The sequence below is a fragment of the Eschrichtius robustus genome, chromosome 3 (assembly GCF_028021215.1).
Source record: "Eschrichtius robustus isolate mEscRob2 chromosome 3, mEscRob2.pri, whole genome shotgun sequence".
NCBI lineage: Eukaryota > Metazoa > Chordata > Mammalia > Artiodactyla > Eschrichtiidae > Eschrichtius > Eschrichtius robustus.
The window spans coordinates 95709006-95733409 of NC_090826.1; the positions used below are offsets into that span (position 1 = coordinate 95709006).

General features: G+C 40.4%; 1 protein-coding gene across 1 annotated transcript in view; it reads left to right on the forward strand.

Moving 5' to 3' along the window:
- Nucleotides 1-24404, forward strand: part of EEIG2 (EEIG family member 2) — a 102210-nt gene that overhangs the window by 61733 nt on the left and 16073 nt on the right. The window contains exon 5 of the mRNA XM_068538093.1: nt 1840-1886. Within this exon, the coding sequence (XP_068394194.1) occupies nt 1840-1886 (47 nt within the window). The remainder of the gene's footprint in view (nt 1-1839; nt 1887-24404) is intronic.

Consider the following 24404-nt stretch of genomic DNA (forward strand, 5'->3'; position numbering starts at 1 on the left):
GCCTCTCAGGGACTGTTCTTGGCTCTCTGCATTATCATTCTGTCTGTAGACCGACTTCCTGTGCTTACTCACAGCTTCCCTGCCCTCCCTAGAACTTCAGCTGCTAAGTGGCATTGGCTTGCGATGATGTCAGCAGAATCTGGGAGGTGGGGGAGGCTGTTTCCAGAGACCTTCTCTAAAAGGTCTTGGCCTGGTAGGTTTCCCAGAATGTGTTTGCAGTAGTATCCTCACAGAGCCTAGTATACTCTGGGGCAGGGTGGATGTTCTACAGGTGCTAACTCCTTCTTTCTAGAAGGTGGCAAGAACATTAGTTAAAGTCACATAGTAAGTACCTTGAGAGAGAAGTTGATCCATTTGGTAGGTAGAGAAGGACATTGAGTACTTCTAAATTTTTATAGCTTTATTGAGCTATGATTCACTTACCATACATTTCACTCAGTTAAAGTACACAATGGAATGGTTTTTAGTATATTCATAGGTGTGTCCGACTATTGCCGTAATCAATTTTAGAACATCTTCATCACCCCAAAAAAGAAACCTCGTATGAGCCCAATAGCAGTCACTTCCCACTTTCCCCCAACTCTCCTCCCTTCCCCCCAGCCTAAACAACCACTAATCTACTCTCTGTCTATGGATTTACCTATTCCGAACATTTCATATAAATGGGATTATAGAATATGTAATGTTTTGTGTCTGGCTTCTCTAAACTTAGCATAATGTTTTCAAGGTTCATCCACGGTGTAGCATGTGTCAGTACTACACTCCTTTTTGTGGCTAAATAATATTCCTTTGTATGGCTATACCACATTTTATTTATTCCTCAGTTAATGGTCATTTGGCTTGTTGTTTTCACTTTTTAGCTATTATGAACAATGCTGCTATGGACATTCATATACAAGTTTCATTGTGGGCATATATTTTCTTTTCTCTTGGGCATGTATCCAAGAGTAAGTACTCTTGGAGCAGAATTCTTGGGTCACATAGTAACTCTGCTTTTAACCTTTTGCAGAGCTACCTGACTGGTTTTCAAGTGGCTGAAACATTTTACATTCCCATTAGCAGAGTGTTTGAGAGTTCACATTTCTCCAAATATTGAGTCCTTTTATTCTTTAGCTTCTTAGAATGGGGAACTGCATAGATAACCCTGTGCATTTCATATTTCAGATGCTGCTAATAGGTATGTGGAGACTTGCATTAAGCATTTAGTCTTCAGGATAAACACATATAGAGATCCTCTAGAGGAAAATGCCTCTTACTGTGGGTGAAAGGTCTTGAATAGCTCGGGGTGTCAGGAAGATCAGATATTTCTAAGCCTGATCTTTACAAAATATTATAATTGCTTCATGAATGAATAAAATCATGAATGATTAAAAAAATAAATTCATTCATTCATTCTGGTCCAAAGCTAGAGCAAAGGCCAGAAACATTCTACTCTTACAGGCCACCAGCAGGCACCCCTGAAAGCATCATTATGGCAAACATGTTGGAGGAAAACATTCCAGACACTTAAACACCACAGGAGTCTGGGAGGAAAGACAGATAAAATAGACCAGAACAGCACACACCCAGAAGATTGTTACTGGTGAAGCCCTTGCTTTTTGTTTCCATCTTTTCCACTCTTATTTTTGCAGTGACAAAGTTGTTAATGTTAAAAATGATTTTTAACCTATGTCTGTATAAAGCAGCAATTCAATATTGGATATAACCCAATTCAGTAATCATTTTATTTATAAATAGGAAATACTGGACTAGGTGATGTGGAAGGTTCATAGATTAGCAGAATGTGGCTTCTCCTCTCAAGATTTTTATAATTACAATATTTCTTTTTCTTATGTTTAGGTTTTAATCAGTATGCAACTGATGTCTGGTGACCCATGTTTTAAAACGTAAGTTGATGCTCAGTAAATGAGTTATTTGTCTGAAAGTTTAATAGTGATTTATTTGTTTAAATGTTCACATTCATATTATGTAGTGTTTGTAGGCTAATACCAGTGAAGGAATAGTTCCTCTTTTAGGAGACTGACCTGACCCTCACAGAAGTTACTATTACTTATTACCAAACAAACTCTCCATGCTCTAAATTATTTAAGCCATGGGTCTTTTGTCATCTTCAGGTTTTGGGTGAAATTATACAAATTTAACTTTTTAATTTGATCTCTGTGGATTTGTCATTTCTTCAATAAATACCTATTAAGTGCCATGTGCTAGGCCCTAATCTATAGACACTAGAGCAGGGGTCCCCAGCCCCCAGGCCGCGGACCAGTACCGGTCAGCAGCCTGTTAGGAACTGGGCCGCACAGCAGGAGGTGAGTGATGGACAAGCCAGCGAAACTTCATCTGCCGCTCCCCATCGCTCGCATTACCGCCTGAACCCCCCACCCTCCCACCCCCGTCCATGGAAAAATTGTCTTCCAGGAAACAGGTCCCTGGTGCCAAAAAGGTTGGGGACCGCTGCACTAGAGAAACAGCAGTGAAAAAAATAGATCAAGTCCGTGACATCTTGGAGTTTGTACTCTTAAGAGGAAAACAAACAACAAGCTAACAAGTAAATATATACTATAAAGATAGTTATGAATGCTTTGGAGAAAAATAAAGCAGGGTAGGAGAGGCATGGTGCGAGAAGTGTTGCTATTTTATATAGTCGAGGAAGTCCTTCCTGGTAAAGGTGATATTTGAGCAGAGACCTGAGGGAGGTAGGAAGCAAGCCATGCAGTTATTTGGGGAAAGAGCATTTGAGACAGCGGTAACAAGGATAAAGGCCTTGAGAGAGGTGGGTGTTTGGCATGTTCAAGTAACTGCCAGGAGACCAGTGTGTCTAGAGCAGAGTGGGTGAGGAGGAGGGTGATAAGAGATGAGACCAGATGATAAAGGATCTTGTAGGCCATTATAGTAATAGTCTCATAGGCCACGTATAATCTGAGTGAGATAAAAAGCTACTGGAGTGTTGGGAATTCCCTGACAGTCCAGTGGTTAGGACTCCATGCTTCCACTGCTGGGGCCCGGCTTCGATCCCAGGTCAGGGAACTAAGATCCTGCGTGCCACACGGCGCAGCCAAAAACAAAAAACAAAAAAACATGCTACTGGAGGGTTTAAAACAGAGGAGTGAAATGTAAAATTATCAAACTTCTGGCTGCTAGGTAGAGAATAGACAATTTGTGGGAGCAGTGAAGGGGCCAAGGGCAGAAATAGGTAGATGAGTTAGGAGGCTGTTTTGTATTCCAAGGTTTTGGGCCTGAGTAAAGAATGGTGTAAATTTATTGAAATGAGAGAGCCTACAAGAGGAACAGGTTGGGAGCTTGGGTATCAGACATGTTAACTTTGAGATGCCTATTTAACATCCAGCCAGGCATTTTGAGTAGGCAGCTGGATATATCACTATAGGGTTCAGTGGGGAGGCCCAGACTGCAGATATAAATTTGGAAATCATGACATCATCAGCACATAGGTACTGGTTAAAGCCGTGAGCTTTCATTAAATGACCTACAGGGAATGAGTATAAATAAAGAAAAGGACCACAGACTGAGGTGTGGGACACTCCTGCATGTTAGAGGTTGGTGAGATAGGGAAGAACCAGCAAAGGAGCAACCAGTGAGATAGGAGGAAGGAACCAAAGGAGACTACTGTCCTGAAACCAGGTAAAGAGTGTGTTTCAAAAAGGACGGAGTAATCAGCTGTGTCACACACTACAGAATTAGGTCACGGAAGACGTGGGCTGAGAATTGATCTGTGGATTTTGCAGTATAGAGACCATTGGTGACTCTGACAAGCACTGGTGGATGCTTTTAGACTACGGCCACATTGGAGCGGGTTAAAGAAAGTTTTGGAGGAGAAAAATTGGAGACAGTGGGTATAAACAATTCTTATGAGGAATTTTGCTACAAAAAAGGAACAGAAAAACGGGGTCCTAAATAAAAAGAGGATGTGGGGTTATGGGCAGCTTTTTATCTTTTTTTTTTTTTAAGATGGGAGATAGCACAGCATACTTGTATCCTGATATGAATGGTACAGGAGACAAGGAGAAATGTGGTGCAGAAGACAAAAGGGCCAATTGCTAGAACAGTGTCCTTGGATTGTCAAGAGGGATGAAGGCAGAGAGTGTGGATACAGATGCATATATATGAGAAGTGGAAACATAGAAGTTATTTTCAAATTGCTCCTTTTCTTAGTGATACAGGAAACGAGGTAATCATTGAAGAGCGAGGATGGGAAAGATGGAGGTGGGGGTTTGAGCAAAGAAGAAAAAATGTGTAAAAGTCTTCTCAGAGAGCAAGAGAGTGAGCTGAATGGGAAAAGGCAGTAGGATGCCTGTCAGCAATCTTGAAGACACTTAATAGTTAAAAATGAAAGTTAGGGCCTTCCCTGTTGGCGCAGTGGTTAAGAATCCGCCTGCCAGTGCAGGGGACACGGGTTCAAGCCCTGGTCCGGGAAGACCCCACATGCCGCGGAGCAACTAAGCCCGTGCGCCACAACTACTGAGCCTGTGCTCTAGAGCCCGTGCGCCACAACTACTGAGCCCGTGTGCCACAACTACTGAAGCCCAGGAGCCGAGAGCCTGTGCTCCGCAACAAGAGAAGCCACAGCAATGAGAAGCCCGCGCTCCGCAAAGAAGAGTAGCCCCCGCTCACCACAACTAGAGAAAGCCCACGCACAGCAACAAAGACCCAACGCAGCCAAAACTAAATAAATAAATAAATTTATACCAAAACAATAGTTAATCAGCTATCATTTAAATATCTGAGACAAAAATACATCTAGAAAAGAAAACAATTAATTCCCTGTGCATCAACTTCCATGTAGCAACATCCACGTAGTTCTCTATTTACGTACTACTTTATAAAGATGAAAAAATATATATATATATTTAACACAAATCAATTCTTGATTAAAATTATGCATTTTCATAAAACTTAGCCTTCCTGTGCTGCTTTCTCTCAAACCATAATTTCCTGGCTTCTTTCTTTATTTCCTGCTCTTTTGAGAGTAAACAATTTTTGGTTTCTTAGGTAACAATATATTTTCCTAGTGGACTCAGTTTAGGGTGAAATGAGAAAATGAGCATTAAAATTTAGTAGAAGAAAATGTATTCATCATTCCTTCTTAGGAGCTTTTTATGAATGTTCCCTTTCTGACCCTTTCTCTGCCATTTTCTCTCTCTATCTGTGAAACTCAAATACTGAAGAGCTCAAAAAGTAGATTGTCTTATGTCCTGTACTATCTCCACAAATGTAATTCTGATAATCTAGAGATTATAGTTATAGAGAAAGACTTTTTTTTTTTGGTAAACTTTGCTATTTTTATTACTTTTAACAAACAGGATATCACATGTTAGCCTTCTCCTCTCCTAGACATGCATATATATCAGCACATCTTCATATAACATTACCCACCCCTTCCTTTCCTTTTGGACTGTGCCGTTTTGGGGGCTTTTTTTTAAACATCTTTATTGGAGTATAATTGCTTTACAATGGTGTGTTAGTTTCTGCTTTATAACAAAGTGAGTCAGCTATACGTATACATATATCCCCTTATCTCCTCCCTCTTGCATCTCCCTCTCACCTTCCCTATCCCACCCCTCTAGGCAGTCACAAAGCACCAAGCTGATCTCCCTGTGCTATGTGGGTGCTTCCGACTAGCTATCTATTTAACATTTGGTAGTATATATATGTCCATGCCACGCTCTCACTTCGTCCCAGCTTACCCTTCCCCCTCCCCGTGCCCTCAAGTCCATTCTCTACGTCTGCGTCTTTATTCCTGTCCTGCCCCTAGGTTCTTCAGAACCATTTTCTTTTTTTAGATTCCATATATATGTGTTAGCATACGGTATTTGTTTTTCTCTTTCTGACTTACTTCACTCTGTATGACAGACTCTAGGTCCATCCACCTCACTACAAATAACTCAATTTTGTTTCTTTTTATGACTGAGTAATATTCCATTCTATATATGTGCTACATCTTCTTTATCCATTCATCTGTAGATGGACACAGGTTGCTTCCAAATCCTCTCTATTGTAAATAGAGCTGCAATGAACATTATGGTACATGACTCTCTTTGAATTACGGTTTTCTCAGGGTACATGCCCAGTAGTGGGATTGCTGGGTCGTATGGCAGTTCTATTTTTAGTTTTTTAAGGAACCTCCATACTATTCTCCATAGGGGCTGTATCAATTTACATTCCCACCAACAGTGCAGGAGGGTTCCGTCTTCTCCACACCCTCTCCAGCATTTATTATTTGTAGATATTTTTAATGATGGCCATTCTGACTGGTGTGAGGTGATAACCTCATTGTAGTTTTGATTTGCATTTCTCTAACGATTAGTGATGTTGAGCATCCTTTCATGTGTTTGTTGGTAATCTGTATATATTCCTTGGAGAAATGTCTATTTAGGTCGTCTGCCCAGTTTTGGATTGGGTTGTTAGTTTTTTTGATATTGAGCTGCATGAGCTGCTTGTATATTTTGGAGATAAATCCTTTGTCATTTGCTTCATTTGCAAATATTTTCTCCCATTCTGAAGGTTGTCTTTTCATCTTGTTTATGGTTTCCTTTGCTGTGCAAAAGCATTTAAGTTTCATTAGGTCCCATTTGTTTATTTTTGTTTTTATTTCCATTTCTCTAGGAGGTAGGTCAAAAAGGATCTTGCTGTGATTTATGTCATAGAGTGTTCTGCCTATGTTTTCCTCTAAGAGTTTTATAGTGTCTGGCCTTACATTTAGGTCTTTCATCCATTTTGAGTTTATTTTTGTGTATGGTGTTAGGGAGTGTTCTAATTTCATTCTTTACATGTAGCTGTCCAGTTTTCCCAGCACCACTTATTGGAGAGGCAGTCTTTTCTCCATTGTATATTCTTGCCTCCTTTATCAAATATAAGGTGGCCATATGTGCATGGGTTTATTTCTGGGCTTTCTATGCTGTTCCACTGATCTGAATTTCTGTTTTTGTGCCAGTACCATACTGTCTTGACGACTGTAGCTTTGTGGTATAGTCTGAAGTGTGGGAGCCTGATCCCTCCAGTTCCATTTTTCTTTCTCAAGATTGCCTTGGCTATTCGGGGGCTTTTGTGTTTCCATACAAATTGTGAAATTTTTTGTTCTAGTTGTGTGAAAAATGCCAGTGGTAGTTTGATAGGGATTGCATTGAATCTGTAGATTGCTTTGGGTAGTACAGTCATTTTCACAATGTTGATTCTTCCAATCCAAGAACATGGTATATCTCTCCATCTGTTTGAATCATCTTTAATTTCTTTCATCAGTGTCTTATAGTTTTCTGCATACAGGTCTTTTGTCTCCTTAGGTAGGTTTATTCCTAGGTATTTTATTCTTTTTGTTGCAATGGTAAATGGGAGTGTTTCCTTAATTTCTCTTTCAGATTTTTCATCATTAGTGTATAGGAATACAAGAGATTTCTGTGCATTAATTTTGTATCCTGCAACTTTACCAAATTCATTGATTAGCTCTAGTAGTTTTCTGGTAGCATCTTTAGGATTCTCTATGTATAGTATCATGTCATCTGCAAACAGTGACACCTTTACTTCTTCTTTTCTGATTTGGATTCCTTTTATTTCTTTTTCTTCTCTGATTCCTGTGGCTAAAACTTCCAAAACTATGTTGAATGATAGTGGTGAGAGTCGGCAACCTTGTCTTGTTCCTGATCTTAGAGGAAATGGTTTCAGTTTTTCACCATTGAGAACGACGTTGGCTGTGGGTTTGTAGTATATGGCCTTTATTATGTTGAGGTAGGTTCCCTCTTTGCCTACTTTCTGGTGGTTTTTCATCATAAATGGATTTTGAATGTTGTCAAAAGCTTTTTCTGCATCTATTGAGATGATCATATGGTTTTCTCCTTCAATTTATTAGTATGGTTTATCACATTGATTGATTTGCGTATATTGAACAATCCTTGCATTCCTGGGATAAACACCACTTGGTCATGGTTTATGATCCTTTTAATGTGCTGTTGGATTCTGTTTGCTAGTATTTTGTTGAGGATTTTTGCATCTATGTTCATCAGAGATATTGGCCTGGAGTTTTCTTTTTTTGTGACATCTTTGTCTGGTTTTGGTATCAGGGTGATGGTGGCCTTGTAGAATGAGTTTGAGAGTGTTCCTCCCTCTGCTGTATTTTGGAAGAATTTGAGAAGGATAAGCATTAGCTCTTCCCTAAATGTTTGATAGAAATCGCCTGTGAAGCCATCTGGTCCTGGGCTTTTGTTTCTTCGAAGATTTTTAATCACAGTTTCAACTTCAGTGCTTGTGATTGGTCTGTTTATATTTTCTATTTCTTCCTGGTTCAGTCTCGGAAGGTTGTACTTTTCTAAGAGTTTGTCCATTTCTTCCAGGTTGTCCATTTTATTGGCAGATAGTTGCTTGTAGTAATCTCTCATGATCCTTTGTATTTCTGCAGTGTCAGTTGTTACTCCTCCTTTTTCATTTCTAGTTCTGTGGATTTGAGTCTTCTCCCTGTTTTTCTTGATGAGTCTGGCTAATGGTTTATCAATTTTGTTTACCTTCTCAGAGAACCACCTTTTAGTTTTACTGATCTTTGCTATTGTTTCCTTCATTTCTTTTTCATTTATTTCTCATCCGATCTTTATGATTTCTTTCCTTCTGCTAACTTTGGGGTTTTCTTGTTCTTCTTTCTCTGATTGCTTTAGATGTAAGGTTAGGTTGTTTATTTGAGGTGTTTCTTGTTTCTTGAGGTAGGATTGTATTGCTATAAACTTCCCTCTTAGAACTTCTTTTGCTGCATCCCATAGGTTTTGGGTCGTCTTGTTTTCATTGTCATTTGTTTGTAGGTATTTTTTGATTTCCTCTTTGATGTCTTCAGTGATCTCTTGGTTATTTAGTAGTGTATTGTTTAGCCTCCATGTGTTTGTATTTTTTACAGATTTTTTACTGTAATTGATATCTAGTCTCATAGCGCTGTGGTCGGGAAAGATACTTGACACCATTTCAATTTTCTTAAATTTACCAAGGCTTGATTTGTGACCCAAGATATGATCTGTCCTGGAGAATGTTCCATGAGCACTTGAGAAGAAAGTGTATTCTGTTGTTTTGGATGGAGTGTCCTATAAATATCAATGGAGTCCATCTTGTTTAATGTGTCATTTAAAGCTGTGTTTCCTTATTTATTTTCCTTTTGGATGATCTGTCCATTGGTGAAAGTGGGGTGTTAAAGTCCCCTACTATTATTGTGTTACTGTCGATTTCCCCTTTTATGGCTGTTAGCATTTGCCTTATGTATTGAGGTGCTCCCATGTTGGGTACATAAATATTAACAATTGTAATATCTTCTTCTTGTATTGATCCCTTGATCATTATTAAGTGTCCTTCTTTGTCTCTTGTCTTTATTTCAAAGTCTATATTGTCTGATATGAGAATTGCTACTCCAGCTTTGTTTTGATTTCCATTTGCATGGAATATCTTTTTCCATCCCCTCACTTTCAGTCTGTATGTGTCCCTAGGTCTGAAGTGGGTCTCTTGTAGACAGCATATATATGGGTCTTGTTTTTGTATCCATTCAGCCAGTCTATGTCTTTTGGTTGGAGCATTTAATCCATTTACATTTAAGGTAGTTATCAATATGTATGTTCCTATATCCATTTTCTTAATTGTTTTGGGTTTGTTATTGTGGGTCTTTTCCTCCTCTTGTGTTTCCTGCCTAGAGAAGTTCCTTTAGCATTTGTTGTAAAGCTGGTTTGGTGGTGCTGAATTCTCTTAGCTTTTGCTTGTCTGTAAAGGTTTTAATTTCTCCGTCAAATCTGAATGAGATCCTTGCTGTGTCGAGTAATCATAGTTGTAGGTTTTTCCCTTTCATCACTTTAAATATGTCCTGGCATTCCCTTCTGGCTTGCAGAGTTTATGCTGAAAGATCAGCTGTTAACCTTATGGGCATTCCCTTGTATGTTATTTGTTGCTTTTCCCTTGCTGCTTTTAATAGTTTTTCTTTGTATTTAATTTTTGATAGTTTGATTAATATGTGTCTTGCGTGATTCTCCTTGGATTTATCCTGTATGGGACTCTCTGCACTTCCTGGACTTGATTGACTATTTCCTTTCCCATATTAGGGAAGTTTTCAACTATAAGCTCTTCAAATATTTTCTCAGTCCCTTTCTTTTTCTCTTCTTCTTCTGAGACCCCTTTAATTCAAATGTTGGTGTGTTTAATGTTGTCCCAGAGGTCTCTGAGACTGTCCTCAATTCTTTTCATTCTCTTTTCTTTATTCTGCTCTGTGGTAGTTATTTCCACTATTTTATCTTCCAGGTCACTTATCCATTCATCTGCCTCAGTTATTCTACTATTGATTCCTTCTAGAGAATTTTTAATTTCATTTATTTTGTTGTTCATCATTGTTTGTTTGCTGTTTAGTTCTTCCAGGTCCTTGGTAAACGTTTCTTCTATTTTCTCCATTCTGTTTACAAGATTTTATATCATCTTTACTATCATTACTCTGAATTCTTTTTCAGGTAGACTGCCTATTTCCTCTTCATTTGTTTGGTCTGGTGGGTTTTCACCTTGCTCCTTCACCTGCTGTGTGTTTCTCTATCTCTCATTTTGCTTAACTTACTGTGTTTGGGGTCTCCTTTTCGCAGGCTGCAGGTTCGTAGTTCCCGTTGTTTTTGGTGTCTGCCCCCAGTGGCTAAGGTTGGTTCAGTGGGTTGTGTAGGCTTCCTGGGGGAGGGGACTAGTGCCTGTTTTCTGGTGGATAAGGCTGGATCTTGTCTTTCTGGTGGGCAGGACCGCGTCCGGTGGTGTGTTTTTGGGGTGTCTGTTACCTTATTATGCTTTTAGGCAGCCTCTCTGCTGATGGGTGGGGTTGTGTTCCTGTCTTGCTGGTTGTTCGGCATAGGGTGTCCAGCACTGTAGCTTGCTGGCCGTTGAGTGGAGCTGGGTCTTAGCGTTGAGATGGAGATCTCTGGGAGAGCTTTCACCATTTGATATTACGTGGAGCTGAGAGGTCTCTGGTGGACCAATGTCCTGAACTCGGCGCTCCCACCTCAGAGGCACAGGGCAGACACCCAGCCGGAGCACCAAGACCCTGTCAGCCACATGGCTCAGAAGACAAGGTAGCAAAAAAGAAAGAAAGAAAGAAAAAAAGAAAATAAAGTTATTAAGATAAAAATTTATTTAAAAATAATTAAAAAGTAATAAAAATAAAGAATAAAATGAAAGAAAGAAGAGAGCAACCAAACCAAAAAACAAATCCACCAATGATAACAAGCGCTAAAAACTATACTTAAAAAAAAAAGTCACTGCAAAGTAAAGGAGCTGTTACGGTGGAGGATTACTGAACTGAATGTCAATATTATGGCATAGTATGAGTGTGTTTCGTGTTTGGTAATTGCAATCATTGCTGCTTTTGTTGTGGTCATCCATTTACAATGCTTGGTGTCAGTCTATTTATCTCTTGTAAAAATAAAATACAGTGTGTGTGTGTGAAAAAAAAAAAAAAAAAGAAAATAATTTCCCCTGACATCTGAAAAACTGAAGAGACAAGATAAACTATAGAGAGCCAAAATGGAATCTAGAAGAAAGGAGGACTTACAACCAAACCTATACTACAGAGAAAACAGTCACATTTACTCTTAAACCCGTAATTCCGAATTTTCTCAAAAGTAGTACTCTTAGCATGTGACTAGTATTAAGGCCGGTTGCATGGTACTACAAAAAGAAAAAAATAAAAATACACAATATGGTGACCAAAAAAAAAAAAAAAAAAACGGACAGACAGAACGCTAGGACAAATGGTAAAAGCAAAGCTATACAGACAAAATCACACAAAGAAGCATACACATACACACTCCGAAAAAGAGAAAAAGGAAAAAATATATATATATCGTTGCTCACAAAGTCCACCGCCTCAATTTTGGGATGATTCATTGTCTATTCAGGTATTCCACAGATGCAGGGTACATCAAGTTGATTGTGGGGATTTAATCCTCTGCTCCTGAGGCTGCTGGGAGAGATTTCCCTTTCTCTTCTTTATTCGTACAGCTCCTGGGGTTCAGCTTTGGATTTGGCCCCGCCTCTGCGTGTAGGTCGCCTGAGGGCGTCTATTCTTCACTTAGACAGGATGGGGTTAAAGGAGCAGCTGATTAGGGGGCTCTGGCTCCCTCAGGCCGGAGGGGAGGGAGGGGTACGGAATGCGGGGTAAGCCTGCGCTGCAGAGGCCAGTATGATGTTGCACCAGCCTGAGGTGCACCATGTGTTCTCCTGGGAAAGTTGTCCCTGGATCACAGGACCCTGGCAGTGGCGGGCAGCACAGGCTCCCGGGAGTGGAGGTGTGGTTAGTGACCTGTGCTTGCACACAGGCTTCTTGGTGGCTACAGCAGCAGCCTTAGCGTCTCATGCCCGTCTCTGGTGTCCACGCTGATAGCCGTGGCTCGCGCCCATCTGTAGAGCTCATTTAGGCAGTGCTCTGAATCCCCTCCTCGCGCACCCCGAAACAATGGTCTCTTGCCTCTTCTGCAGGTCCAGACTTTTTCCCGGACTCCCTCCCGGCTAGCTGTGGCGCACTAGCCCCCTTCAGGCTGTGTTCACGCAGCCAACCCCAGTCCTCTCCCTGGGATCTGACCTCCGAAGCCCGAGCCTCAGCTCCCAGCCCCCGCCCGCCCCGGTGGGTGAGCAGACAAGCCTATCAGGCTGGTGAGTGCTGGTCGGCACCGATCCTCCGTGCGGCAATCTCTCCGCTCTGCCCTCTGCACCCCTGTTGCTGAGCTCTCCTCCGTGGCTCTGAAGCTTCCCCCACTCCAACACCCGCAGTCTCCGCCCGTGAAGGGGCTTTCTAGTGTGTGGAAACCTTTCCTCCTTCAGAGCTCCCTCGCACTGGTGCAGGTCCTGTCCCTATTCTTTTGTCTCTGTTTTTTCTTTTTCCTTTTTGCCCTACCCAGGTACATGGGGAGTTTCTTGCCTTTTGGGAAGTCTGAGGTCTTCTGCCAGCGTTCAGTAGGTGTTCTATAGGAGTTGTTCCACATGTAGATGTATTTCTGATGTATTTGTGGGAGGAAGGTGATCTCCACGTCTTACTCCTCCGCCATCTTGAAGGTCTCTCCTGTGCAGTTTTATAATCTATCCCATATGCAACTCATCTCAGCGCTGCATGCTGATTATCTGCTCTCCATGTCACCTCTCCTCAGGGGGCTCAAAGGAATCAGCAAATCCCCCGCATCAGAGCTAAGAATCCCCAGCACAACCCATTCACACACAGCGGGGTGGCTAGAGAAAGACTTTTCTAACTCATTAGAATAAACAAACTTTACCTAATCCCCAGATACATGAAAGTATTTCTCAGGAGAATCAAACTCCCAATATTTGTTTTCTCTTTTCTTTGAGTATCTGAAATTGTGCAACTGTCAGTAGAAAAGGGACAGCTCTAACACATCCATGTACTTACTGAGTATGGATTGAATAGAAAAATGTTTGAACTGCTGATGTGAAAAGTAAATTATTTTTACCAGGTTGTATTTCAGTGTATATCAAACATGTAAAATCACAGCACTTGGGAATTCCCTGGCTGTCCAGTGGTTAGAACTCCATGCTTTCACTGCCAAGGGCCCAGGTTTGATCACTGGTCGGAGAGCTAAGATCCTGCAAGCCGAGTGGTGTGGCCCAAAAAAAAAAATCACAGTACTTAAAAGCTGAAAAGAGTGTTGGAAGTTGTCTAGTCTGGTGACTTTTTTTCCCAGAATATTTAGCCACAGAATCCCTTTGCACAAATACATTATGAATCCTGTATATAATATTTGTCTATTGAGGGAGAAAAAAGGTGTAGTACCCTACTACCCCTGAAGTCCCTAAGGGAGCTTCATGAAGCCAGTTTTTAAGGTATGGGTATAATGCAAGTTCACTTTTTACTGATGAGGACCCTAAGGCACAGAGCAATTGAGGGACTTGACTGAGTATTTGTCTGTAAGACAAAGATGGAAATAACTGCTGGAGAGGGTCATTGTACTATTCTCTCTGCTTTTGTCTGTCTTTTAATTTTTCATGATATAAGTTTTCAAAAACCTACTAGAGAAACAGACAAGAGTGTAGCAGATTCTTAGCACTCTGAGTTAAATTCTAGTTTTGATATTTTATGAACAGAAGATCTGTGACTTAGATGGAACAATTTTTCAGGAACACAAATTTTATGCTAAAGCCAGTACTTAACGAAGAAGACAGCTGGTAAATCAGCCTCTAACCACTTGCCCTAAACTCTGCTTTATAGTTCTCTACAATTTGTCAAATATCCACCAGCTCTCATAAAAGAAGGAAGCTGACTCTGAAGAGAAAGCCAACCACGAATGCTTATGAAAAGGATATTTTGAAGGAGAAATTCTATGTACTGGCATTTAATGATTTGGTGGTAAAGCAGATCTAGGGATGATATACTCTCTTGAATAGCTAGGGCTCTGGAGCATTCATATTCTAGAAAGGAGGAAATTACCACTTGTCAAAATGATTTAATGAATATTACTGTGTCCCAATTTAATTCTTGAAACAACTCTGTGGTGTGAGAACATTGAGGCTCAGAGGTTACAGAACTAATTTGTCCAACTCCCCAGTACTCTCTCATTCAGTACATGTGCATAGATCGCCTACCATGTGCTAACATTTACCAAACTCAATAAGACCAACCCCCTGCTCTGAAGGATTCACTATTTATATGGGAGACAGAGGCACAACATATGATGTTATTGAGGCACAGAGGAGAGTCCTTAACTACTCTTCCTTGAAAGCCAAGAAAGTCTTCACTGAGGGGGTGACACTAAGCTAAGTTTTAAAGGATGAATAGGAAATCACTAAGCAGGGGAGGTGGGTAGAGACATTCCAGGAAGAGAAAACAGCTTGCACAAGTTTATAGCATTGTTACAGGGCATGGAGAGAATATTTCTGAAATACCAAGTAGGTGGTAGTGTCATTTTAGGAGGTCATTTTTCAAGTAGTCTTAACATTACATGAAATTAAAATAATCCCATCCCTTTCATTCTGAAATTGAACTACATTAAACAATTTCTGATAAGAGATATAAAAACATTTTCAGAACAAAAGGGATAATAGAATAAAAAAGTGGCACGTGATAGGCACTCAGTGATTATTTATTCAACAATTTGAAATTCTCCTAGTAGCTGTTAGAAGATTTCTCCTAATAGCTGTTAGGAGATTAGGAGATTTCTCCTAATAGCTGTTAGGAGATTGGGAAATTTCTCCTAATAGCTGTTAGGAGATTAGGAGATTTCTCCTAATAGCTGTTAGGAGATTAGGAGATTTCTCCTAATAGCTGTTAGGAGATATTTCCTAATAGCTGTTAGGAGATTTCAAATTCTAAATTTGCTAAGATTTTAGATTCTAAATTTGCCTTAATATCAGTCCCTGTGGTTAATGAATTTTCTCCATAATGCTTAGTTGCCCCAGTGTTAGATCAGTTTGTGCAGATGGCTGAAATTATCAAGGGTTGGGGTTCTTCAGATTTTTTGAGATTGCAGAATGAGTAGCGCCAAACTGAAGGTATTGCTCAAAGTGTTATGGCTGTGAAGTCAGGCTGGACAGGGAAGAGCGGAGCCAGGGGGAGACTGCTGGAGAGGGAGAAAGGGAAGAGGCCACACGGGGGGAGTTCTGAAGGGTTGGAAAACAGGTCTAAGAGGTAGACGGTTGGAGACGCTGTAATCAGGCCAGCTGTGAAAGGAAAAACAAAAGGTAGTGGCATGAAAAAGATAAGAATTTAGGGAGGTTCCCTGGCCATCCAGTGGTTAGAACTGGGCGCTTTCACTGCCGTGGCCCCGGGTTCAATCCCTGGTCGCGGAACTAAGATCCCACAAGCCATGCGGCATGGCCAAAAAAGTAAAAATAAGAATTTAGACAGGCAGGAATGCATCACCATCAGTGATTAGTGACTGTGACTACAGACTCCATTCTTTGTATTTCCTTTACATGTTAGTATTTCTTGTAGAATATTTTATGCAGGAGGTTTTTTCACCAAGCTGTTTGACATTGTTTAAAAATATGCATTTTGGTAATTGAAGAGGTAGGTCTAGGCCAGACTGCAGAGGTCCTTGTATTGCCATTCTGAGGAGTTTGAGCTTTATCCCATAGGAAGCTACTGAAGCATTTTTCTGTTTGTTTGTTTCTTTGTTTTTTAACATCTTTATTGGAGTATAATTGCTTTACAATGTTGTGTTAGTTTCTGCTGTATAACAAAGTAAATCAGCTATCTGTATACATATATCCCCATATCCCCTACCTCTTGTGTTTCCCTCCCACCCTCCCTATCCCACCGCTCTACGTAGTCACAAAGCACCGAGCTGATCTCCCTGTGCTATGCGGCTGCTTCCCACTAGCTATCTATTTCACATTTGGTAGTGTATATATGTCAGTGCTACACTCTCACTTCGTCCCAGCTTACCCTTCCCCCTCCCTGTATCCTCAGGTCCATTCTCTACGTCTGCATCTTTATACCTGTCCTGCCCCTAGGTTCATCAGAACCTTTTTTTTTTTTTAGACTCCATATATATGTGCTAGCATTCGGTATTTGTTTTTCTCTTTCTGACTTACTTCACTCTGTATGACAGACTCTAGGTCCATCCACCTCACTACAAATAGTTCAGTTTCGTTCCTTTTTATGGCTGAGTAATATTCCATTGTGTATATTTGCCACATCTTTATCCATTCATCTGTCGATGGACACTTAGGTTGCTCCCATGTCCTGGCTATTGTAAATAGAGCTGCAGTGAACATTGTGGTACATGTCTCTTTTTGAATTATGGTTTTCTCAGGGTATATGCCCACTAGTGGGATTGCTGGGTCATATGGTAGTTCTATTTTTAGTTTTTTAAGGAACCTCCCTACTCTTCTCCATAGTGGCTGTATCAATTTACATTCCCACCAACAGTGCAAGAGGGTTCCCTTTCCTCCACACCCTCTACAGCATTTATTGTTTGTAGATTTTTTGATGATGGCCATTCTGATTGGTGTGAGGTGATACCTCATTGTGGTTTTCATTAGCATTTCTCTAACGATTAGTGATGTTGAGCATCCTTTCATGTGTTTGTTTGCAATCTGTATATCTTCTTTGGAGAAATGTCTATTTAGGTCTTCTGCCCATTTTTGGATTGGGTTATTTGTTTTTTTGATATTGAGCTGCATAAGCTGCTTGTATATTATGGAGATTAATCCTTTATCAGTTGCTTCATTTACAAATATTTTCTCCCATTCTGAGGGTTATCTTTTCGTCTTGTTTATGTTTTCCTTTGCTGTGCAAAAGCTTTTAAGTTGTATTAGGTCCCAGTTGTTTATTTTCGTTTTTATTTCCATTACTCTAGGAGGTGGGTCAAAAAGGATCTTTCTGTGATTTATGTCATAGAGTGTTCTGCCGATGTTTTCCTCTAAGAGTTTTATAGTGTCTGGCCTTACATTTAGGTCTTTCATCCATTTTGAGTTTATTTTTGTATATGGTGTTAGGGAGTGTTCTAATTTCATTCTTTTACATTTAGCTGTCCAGTTTTCCCATCACCACTTATTGAAGAGGTTGTCTTTTCTCCATTGTATATTCTTGCCTCCTTTATCAAAGATAAGGTGACCATATGTGCGTGGGTTTATCTCTGGGCTTTCTATTCTGTTCCACTGATCTATATTTCTGTTTTTGTGCCAGTACCATACTGTCTTGATTACTCTAGCTTTGTAGTATAGTCTGAAATCAGGGAACCTGATTCCTACAGCTCCGTTTTTCTTTCTCAGGATTGCTTTGGCTATTTGGGGTCCTTAGTATTTCCATACAAATTGTGCAATTTTTTGTTCTAGTTCGTGAAAAATGCCATTGGCAGTTTGATAGGGATTGCATTGAATCTGTAGATTGCTTTGGGTAGTATAGTGTTTTTCACAATGTTTATTCTTCCAGTCCAAGAACATGGTATATCTCTCCATCTGTTTGTATCATCTTTAATTTCTTTCATCAGTATCTTATAGTTTTCTACATGCAGGTCTTTTGTCTCCTTAGGTTTATTGCTGGGTATTTTATTCTTTTTGTTGCAATGGTAAATGGGAGTGTTTCCTTAATTTCTCTTTCAGATTTTTCATCATTAGCGTATAGAAATGCAAGAGGTTTCTTTGCGTTAATTTTGTATCCTGCTACTTTACCAAATTCATTGATTAACTCTAGTAGTTTTCTGGTATCATCTTCAGCATTCTCTAGTATAGTATTAGGTCATCTGCAAACAGAGACAGTTTTACTTCTTATTTTCCGATTTGGATTCCTTTTATTTCTTTTTCTTCTCTGATTGCTATGGCCAAAACTTCCAAAACTACGTTGAATAATAGTGGTGAGAGTGGGCAGCCTTGTCTTGTTTCTGATCTTAGATGAAATGGTTTCAGTTTTTCACCATTGAGAACAATGTTGGCTGTGGGTTTGTCATAAATGGCCTTTATTTTGTTGAGGTAGCTTCCCTCTATGCCTACTTTCTGGAGAGTTTTTATCATAAATGGGTGTTGAATTTTGTCAAAAGCTTTTCCTGAATCAATTGAGATTATCATATGTTTTTTATCCTTCAGTTTGTTAATATGGTGTATTGATTGCTCTGCATATATTGAAGAATCCTTGCATTCCTGGGATAAACCTCACTTGATCATGGGGTATGATCCTTTTAATGTGCTGTTGGATTCTGTTTGCTAGTATTTTGTTGAGGATTTTTGCATCTATGTTCATCAGTGATATTGGCCTGGAGTTTTCTTTCTTTGTGACATCTGTGTCTGGTTTTGGTATCAGGGTGATTGTGGTCTCATAGAATGAGTTTGGGACTGTTCCTCCCTCTGCTGTATTTTGGAAGAGTTTGAGAAGGATAGGTGTTAGCTCTTCTCTAAGTGTTTCATAGAATTCGCCTGTGAAGCCATCTGGTCCTGGGCTTTTGTTTCCTGGAAGATTTTTAATCACAGTCTCAATTTCAGTGCTTGTGATTGGTCTGTTAATATTTTCTATTTCTTCCTGGTTCAGTCTCGGAAGGTTGTACTTTTCTAAGAATTTGTCCATTTCTTCCAGGTTGTCCATTTTATTGGCATAGAGTTGCTTGTAGTAATCTCTCATGATCCTTTGTATTTCTGCAGTGTGAGTTGTTACTTCTTCTTTTTCATTTCTAGTTCTATTGATTTGAGTCTTCCGTTTTTTCTTGATGAGTCTGGCTAATGGTTTATTATTTTTTTTTTTGTTTATCTTCTCAAATAAGATAAATAATTATTCTCAAATAATTATTATTATTATTTTATTATTTTTGTTTATCTTCTCAAAGAACAAGCTTTTAGTTTTATTGATCTTTGCTATTGTTTCCTTCATTTCTTTTTCATTTATTTCTCATCTGATCTTTATGATTTCTTTCCTTCTGCTAACATTGGAGTTTTCTTGTTCTTCTTTCTCTAATTGCTTTAGGTGTAAGGTTAGGTTGTTTATTTGAGATTTTTGTTGTTTCTTGAAGTAGGATTGTTTTGCTCTTAATTTCCCTCTTAGGACTGCTTTTGCTGCATCCCATAGGTTTTGGGTTGTCGTGTTTTCATTGTCATTTGTTTCTAGGTAATTTTGGTTTCCTCTGATTTCTTCCGTAATCTCTTGGTTATTTAGTAGCATATTATTTAGCCTTGATGTGTTTGTAATATTTTACACTTTTTTTTCTTGTAATTGATATCTAGTCTCTAGTCTCATAGTGTTGTGGTTGGAAAAGATACTTGATATGATTTCAGTTTTCTTAAATTTACCGAGGGTTGATTTGTGACCCAGGATTTAATCTGTCCTGGAGGATGTTCATGAGCACTTGAGAAGAAAGTGTATTCTGTTGTTTTTGGATGGAATGTCCTATAAATATCAATGAAGTCCATCTTGTTTAATGTGTCATTTAAAGCTTGTGTTTTCTTATTTATTTTCATTTTGATGTTCTGTCCATTGATGATATTGGGGTGTTAAAGTTTCCACTATTATTATGTTACTGTCGATTTCCCCTTTTATGGCTGTTAGCATTTGCCTTCTGTATTGAGGTGCTCCTATGTTAGGTGCATAAATATTTACAATTGTTATATCTTCTTCTTGGATTGATCCCTTGATCATTATGTAGTTTTCTACTTTGTCTCTTGTAATAGTCTTTATTTTAAAGTCTATTTTGTTTGATATGAGAATTGCTCCTCCAGCTTTCTTTTGATTTCCATTTGCATAGAATATCTTTTTCCATCCCCTCACTTTCAGTCTGTATGTGTCCCTAGGTCTGAAGTGGGTCTCTTTTAGACAGCATATATATGGGTCTTGTTTTTGTATCCATTCAGCAAGCCTGTGTCTTTGGTTGGAGGATTTAATCCATTTACATTTAAGTTAGTTATCAATATGTATGTTCCTATATCCATTTCTTAATTGTTTTAGGTTTGTTATTGTAGGTATTTTCCTTCTCTTGTGTTTCCTGCCTAGAGAAGTTCCTTTAGCATTTGTTGGAAAGCTGGTTTGGTGGTGCTGAATTCTCTTAGCTTTTGCTTGTCTGTAAAGGTTTTAATTTCTCCGTTGAATCTGAATGAGATCCTTGCTGGGTAGAGTAATCTTGGTTTTATCACTTTATTTTATTTTTTTTAACATCTTTATTGGGGTATAATTGCTTTACAATGGTGTGTTAGTTTCTGCTATATAACAAAGTGAATCAGCTATACATATACATATATCCCCATATCCCCTCCCTCTTACATCTCCCTCCCACCCTCCCTTTTGCACCCCTCTAGGTGGACACAAAGCACCGAGCCGATCTCCCTGTACTATGTGGCTGCTTCCCAGTAGCTATCTGTTTTACATTTGGTAGTGTATATATGTCCATGCCACTCTCTCACTTCGTCCCAGCTTCCCCTTCCCCTTCCCCGTGTCCTCAGGTCCATTCTCTAAGTCTACGGCTTTATTCCTGTCCTGCCCCTAGGTTCTTCAGAACCCTTTTTTTTTTTTTAGAATCCATATATATGTGTTAGCATTCGGTATTTGTTTTTCTCTTTCTGACTTACTTCACTCTCTATGACAGTCTCTAGGTCCATCCACCTCACTACAAATAACTCAATTTTGTTTCTTTTTATGGCTGAGTAATATTCCATCGTATATATGTGCCACATCTTCTTTATCCATTCATCTGTTGATGGACACTTAGGTTGCTTCCATGTCCTGACTATTGTAAATAGAGCTGCAATGAACATTGTGGTACATGACTCTTTTTGAATTATGATTTTCTCAGGGTATATGCCCAGTAGTGGGATTGCTGGGTCGTATGGTAGTTTTATTGTTCGTTTTTTAAGGAACCTCCATACTGTTCTCCATAGTGCCCTTTCATCACTTTAAATGTGTCCTGCCACTCCCTGCTGGCTTGCAGAGTTTCTGCTGAAAGATCAGCTGTTAACCTTATGGGGATTCCCTTGTATGTTATTTGTTGCTTTTCCCTTGCTGCTTTTAATATTTTTTCTTTGTATTTAATTTTTGATAGTTTGATTATTATATGTCTTGGCATGTTTCTCCTTGCAGTTATCGTGTATGGGACTCTCTGCACTTCCTGGACTTGACTGATGGTTTCCTTTCCTATGTTAGGGAAATTTTCAACTATAATCTCTTCAAATAGTTTCTCAGACCCTTTCTTTTTCTCTTGTTCTTCTGGGACGCCTATAATTCAAATGTTGGTGCATTTAATGTTGTCCCAGTGACCTCTGAGAGTGTCCTCAGTTCTTTTCATTCTTTTTTCTTTATTCTGCTGTGTGGTAGTTATTTCCACTATTTTATCTTCCAGGTCACTTATCTGTTCTTCTGCCTCAGTTATTCTGCTGTTGATTCCTTCTAGTGAATTTTTAATTTCATTTATTGCATTGTTCATCACTGTTTGTTTGCTCTTTAGTTCTTCTAGGTCCTTGTTAAATGTTTCTGGTGTTTTCTCCATTCTGTTCCCAAGATTTTGGATCATCTTTACTATCATTACTCTGAATTCTTTTTCAGGTACACTGCCTATTTCCTCTTCATTTGTTTGGTCTGTTGGGTTTTTACCTTGCTCCTTCATCTGCTGCATATTTCTCTGTCTTCTCATTTTGTTTACCTTACTGTGTTTGGGGTCTCCTTTTCGCAGGCTGCAGGTTCGTAGTTCCTTTTGTTTTTGGTGTCTGCCCATTGTGGGTGAGGTTGATTCAGTGGGTTGTGTAAGCTTCCTGGTGGAGGGGACTGGTGCCTGTGTTCTGGTAGGTGGGGCTGTATCTTGTCTTTCTGGTAGGCAGGCCACATCTGGTGGTGTGTTTTGGGATGTCTGTGAACTTAGTATGATTTTAGGCCGCCTCTCTGCTAATGGGTGGGGTTGTGTTCCTGTCTTGCTAGTTGATTTGCATGGGACATCCAGCACTGGAACGTGCTGGCCGTTGGGTGGAGCTGGGTCTTAGTGCTGAGACAGAGATCTCTGGGAGAGCTCTCACCGATTGATATTACATGGGGCCGGGAGGTCTCTGGTGATCCAATGTCCTGAACTTGGCTCTCCCACGTCAGAGGCTCAGGCCTGACACCAAGGCGGAGCACCAAGACCCTGTCAGCCACATGCCTCAGAAGAAAGGAAGAAAAAAAGAAAGAAAAGAAAATTATTAAAATAAAAATATTTTTAAAATAATAATAATGAAAAAAAGAAAGAGCAACCAAACCAATAAACAAATCCACCAATGATAACAAGCACTAAAGACTATACTAAGATAAACATAAAAATCAGTCGCAGACAGCAGACCCCAAGTCTACAGTTGCTCCCAAAGTCCACTGCCTCAATTTTGGGATGATTCATTGTCTATTCAGGTTTGATGCAGGGTGCATCAAGTTTATTGTGGGGGTTTAATCTGCTGCTCCTGAGGCTGCTGGGGGAGATTTCCCTTTCTCTTCTTTGTTCGAACAGCTCCTGGGGTTCAGCTTTGGTTTTGGTCCCACCTCTGTGTGTAGGCTGCCCTCAGGCATCTGTTCCAGCCCAGACAGAATGGGGTTAAAGGAGCCACTGATTAGGGAGCTCTGGCTCACTCGTGCTGGGGGGAGGGAGGCGTACGGTAGTTATAATTGGAATGCGGGGCGAGCTTGTGGAGGCAGAGGCCGGCGTGATGTTTCAACAGCCTGAGGTGCACCTTGTGTTGTCCCAGGGAACTTGTCCCTGGATCACAGGTTCCTGGCAGTGGCGTGTTGCACAGGCTCCCGGGGGAGTGTGGATAGTGACCTGCGCTTGCATACAGGCTTCTTGGTGGCTGCAGCAGCAGCATTAGCATTTCATGTTTGTCTCTGGTGTCCGAGCTGATAGCCGTGGCTCACGCCCATCTCTGGAGCTCGTTTAGGCGGTGCTCTGCCTTCTGTGGGCAGACAGGGAAGGAATCCCCTCTCCTCGTGCCCCCTGAAACAATGGTCTCTTGCCTCTTCTGCAGGTCCAGACTTTTTCCCGGACTCCCTCCCGGCTAGCTGTGGTGCACTAGCCCCCTTCAGGCTGTGTCCATGCAGCCAACCTCAGTCCTCTCCCTGGGATCTGACCTCTGAAGCCTGAGCCTCAGCTCCCAGCCCCCACCCTGGCGGTTGAGCAGACAAGCCTCTCAGGCTGGTGAGTGCTGGTCAGCACCGATCCTCTGTGGGGGAATCTCTCTGCTTTGCCCTCCGCACCCTTGTTGCTGCGCTCTCCTCCATGGCTCCGAAGCTTCCCCCCCACCCACCTCCCGTCCCCGTCAGTGAAGGGGCTTCCTAGTGTGTGGAAACTTTTCCTCCTTCACAGCTCCCTCCCAGAGGTGCAGGTCCCATCCCTATTCTTTTGTCTCTGTTTTTTCTTTTTTCTTTTGCCCTACCTAGGTATGTGGGGAATTTCTTGCCTTTGGGGAAGTCTGAGGTCTTCTGCCAGCGTTCAGTAGGTGTTCTGTAGGAGTTGTTCCACATGTAGATGTATTTGTGGGGAGGAAGGTGATCTCCATGTCTTACTCCTCTGCCATCTTGAAGGTCCCCTACTATTGAAGTGTTTTAAATCAGACAGTAACATGTTCATATGCACATTTCAGAAAGACCACAGTAAGAGTAGCATGGAATAGAGGTAGGCAGACTAGCTAGGAGACTCTTGCACTCATCCAGGTACAGAGGCCAAAGTCAATTAATTGGTGGAGGCAGAGAAGAGATCATGAATAGGAAAAATGTTAAGAGAGAATCTGTGGGGTGTGGAAATTGATTGGATATGAAGAAAAGTGAATAGGAAGGAGACAGAGGCAATATCTAGAATTCTAGTTTTGGTGACTTTTTTTTTTTTCCTTTTTGTGGTCCACGCCATGTGGCTTGCAGGGCCATGGAAGTGAAAGCGTGAAATCCTAACCACTAGGCCACTAGGGAACTCCTTTTTTTTTTTTTTTTAATCGAAGTATGATTGATTTACAATATTGTGTTAGTTTCAGGTATACAGCAGAGTGCT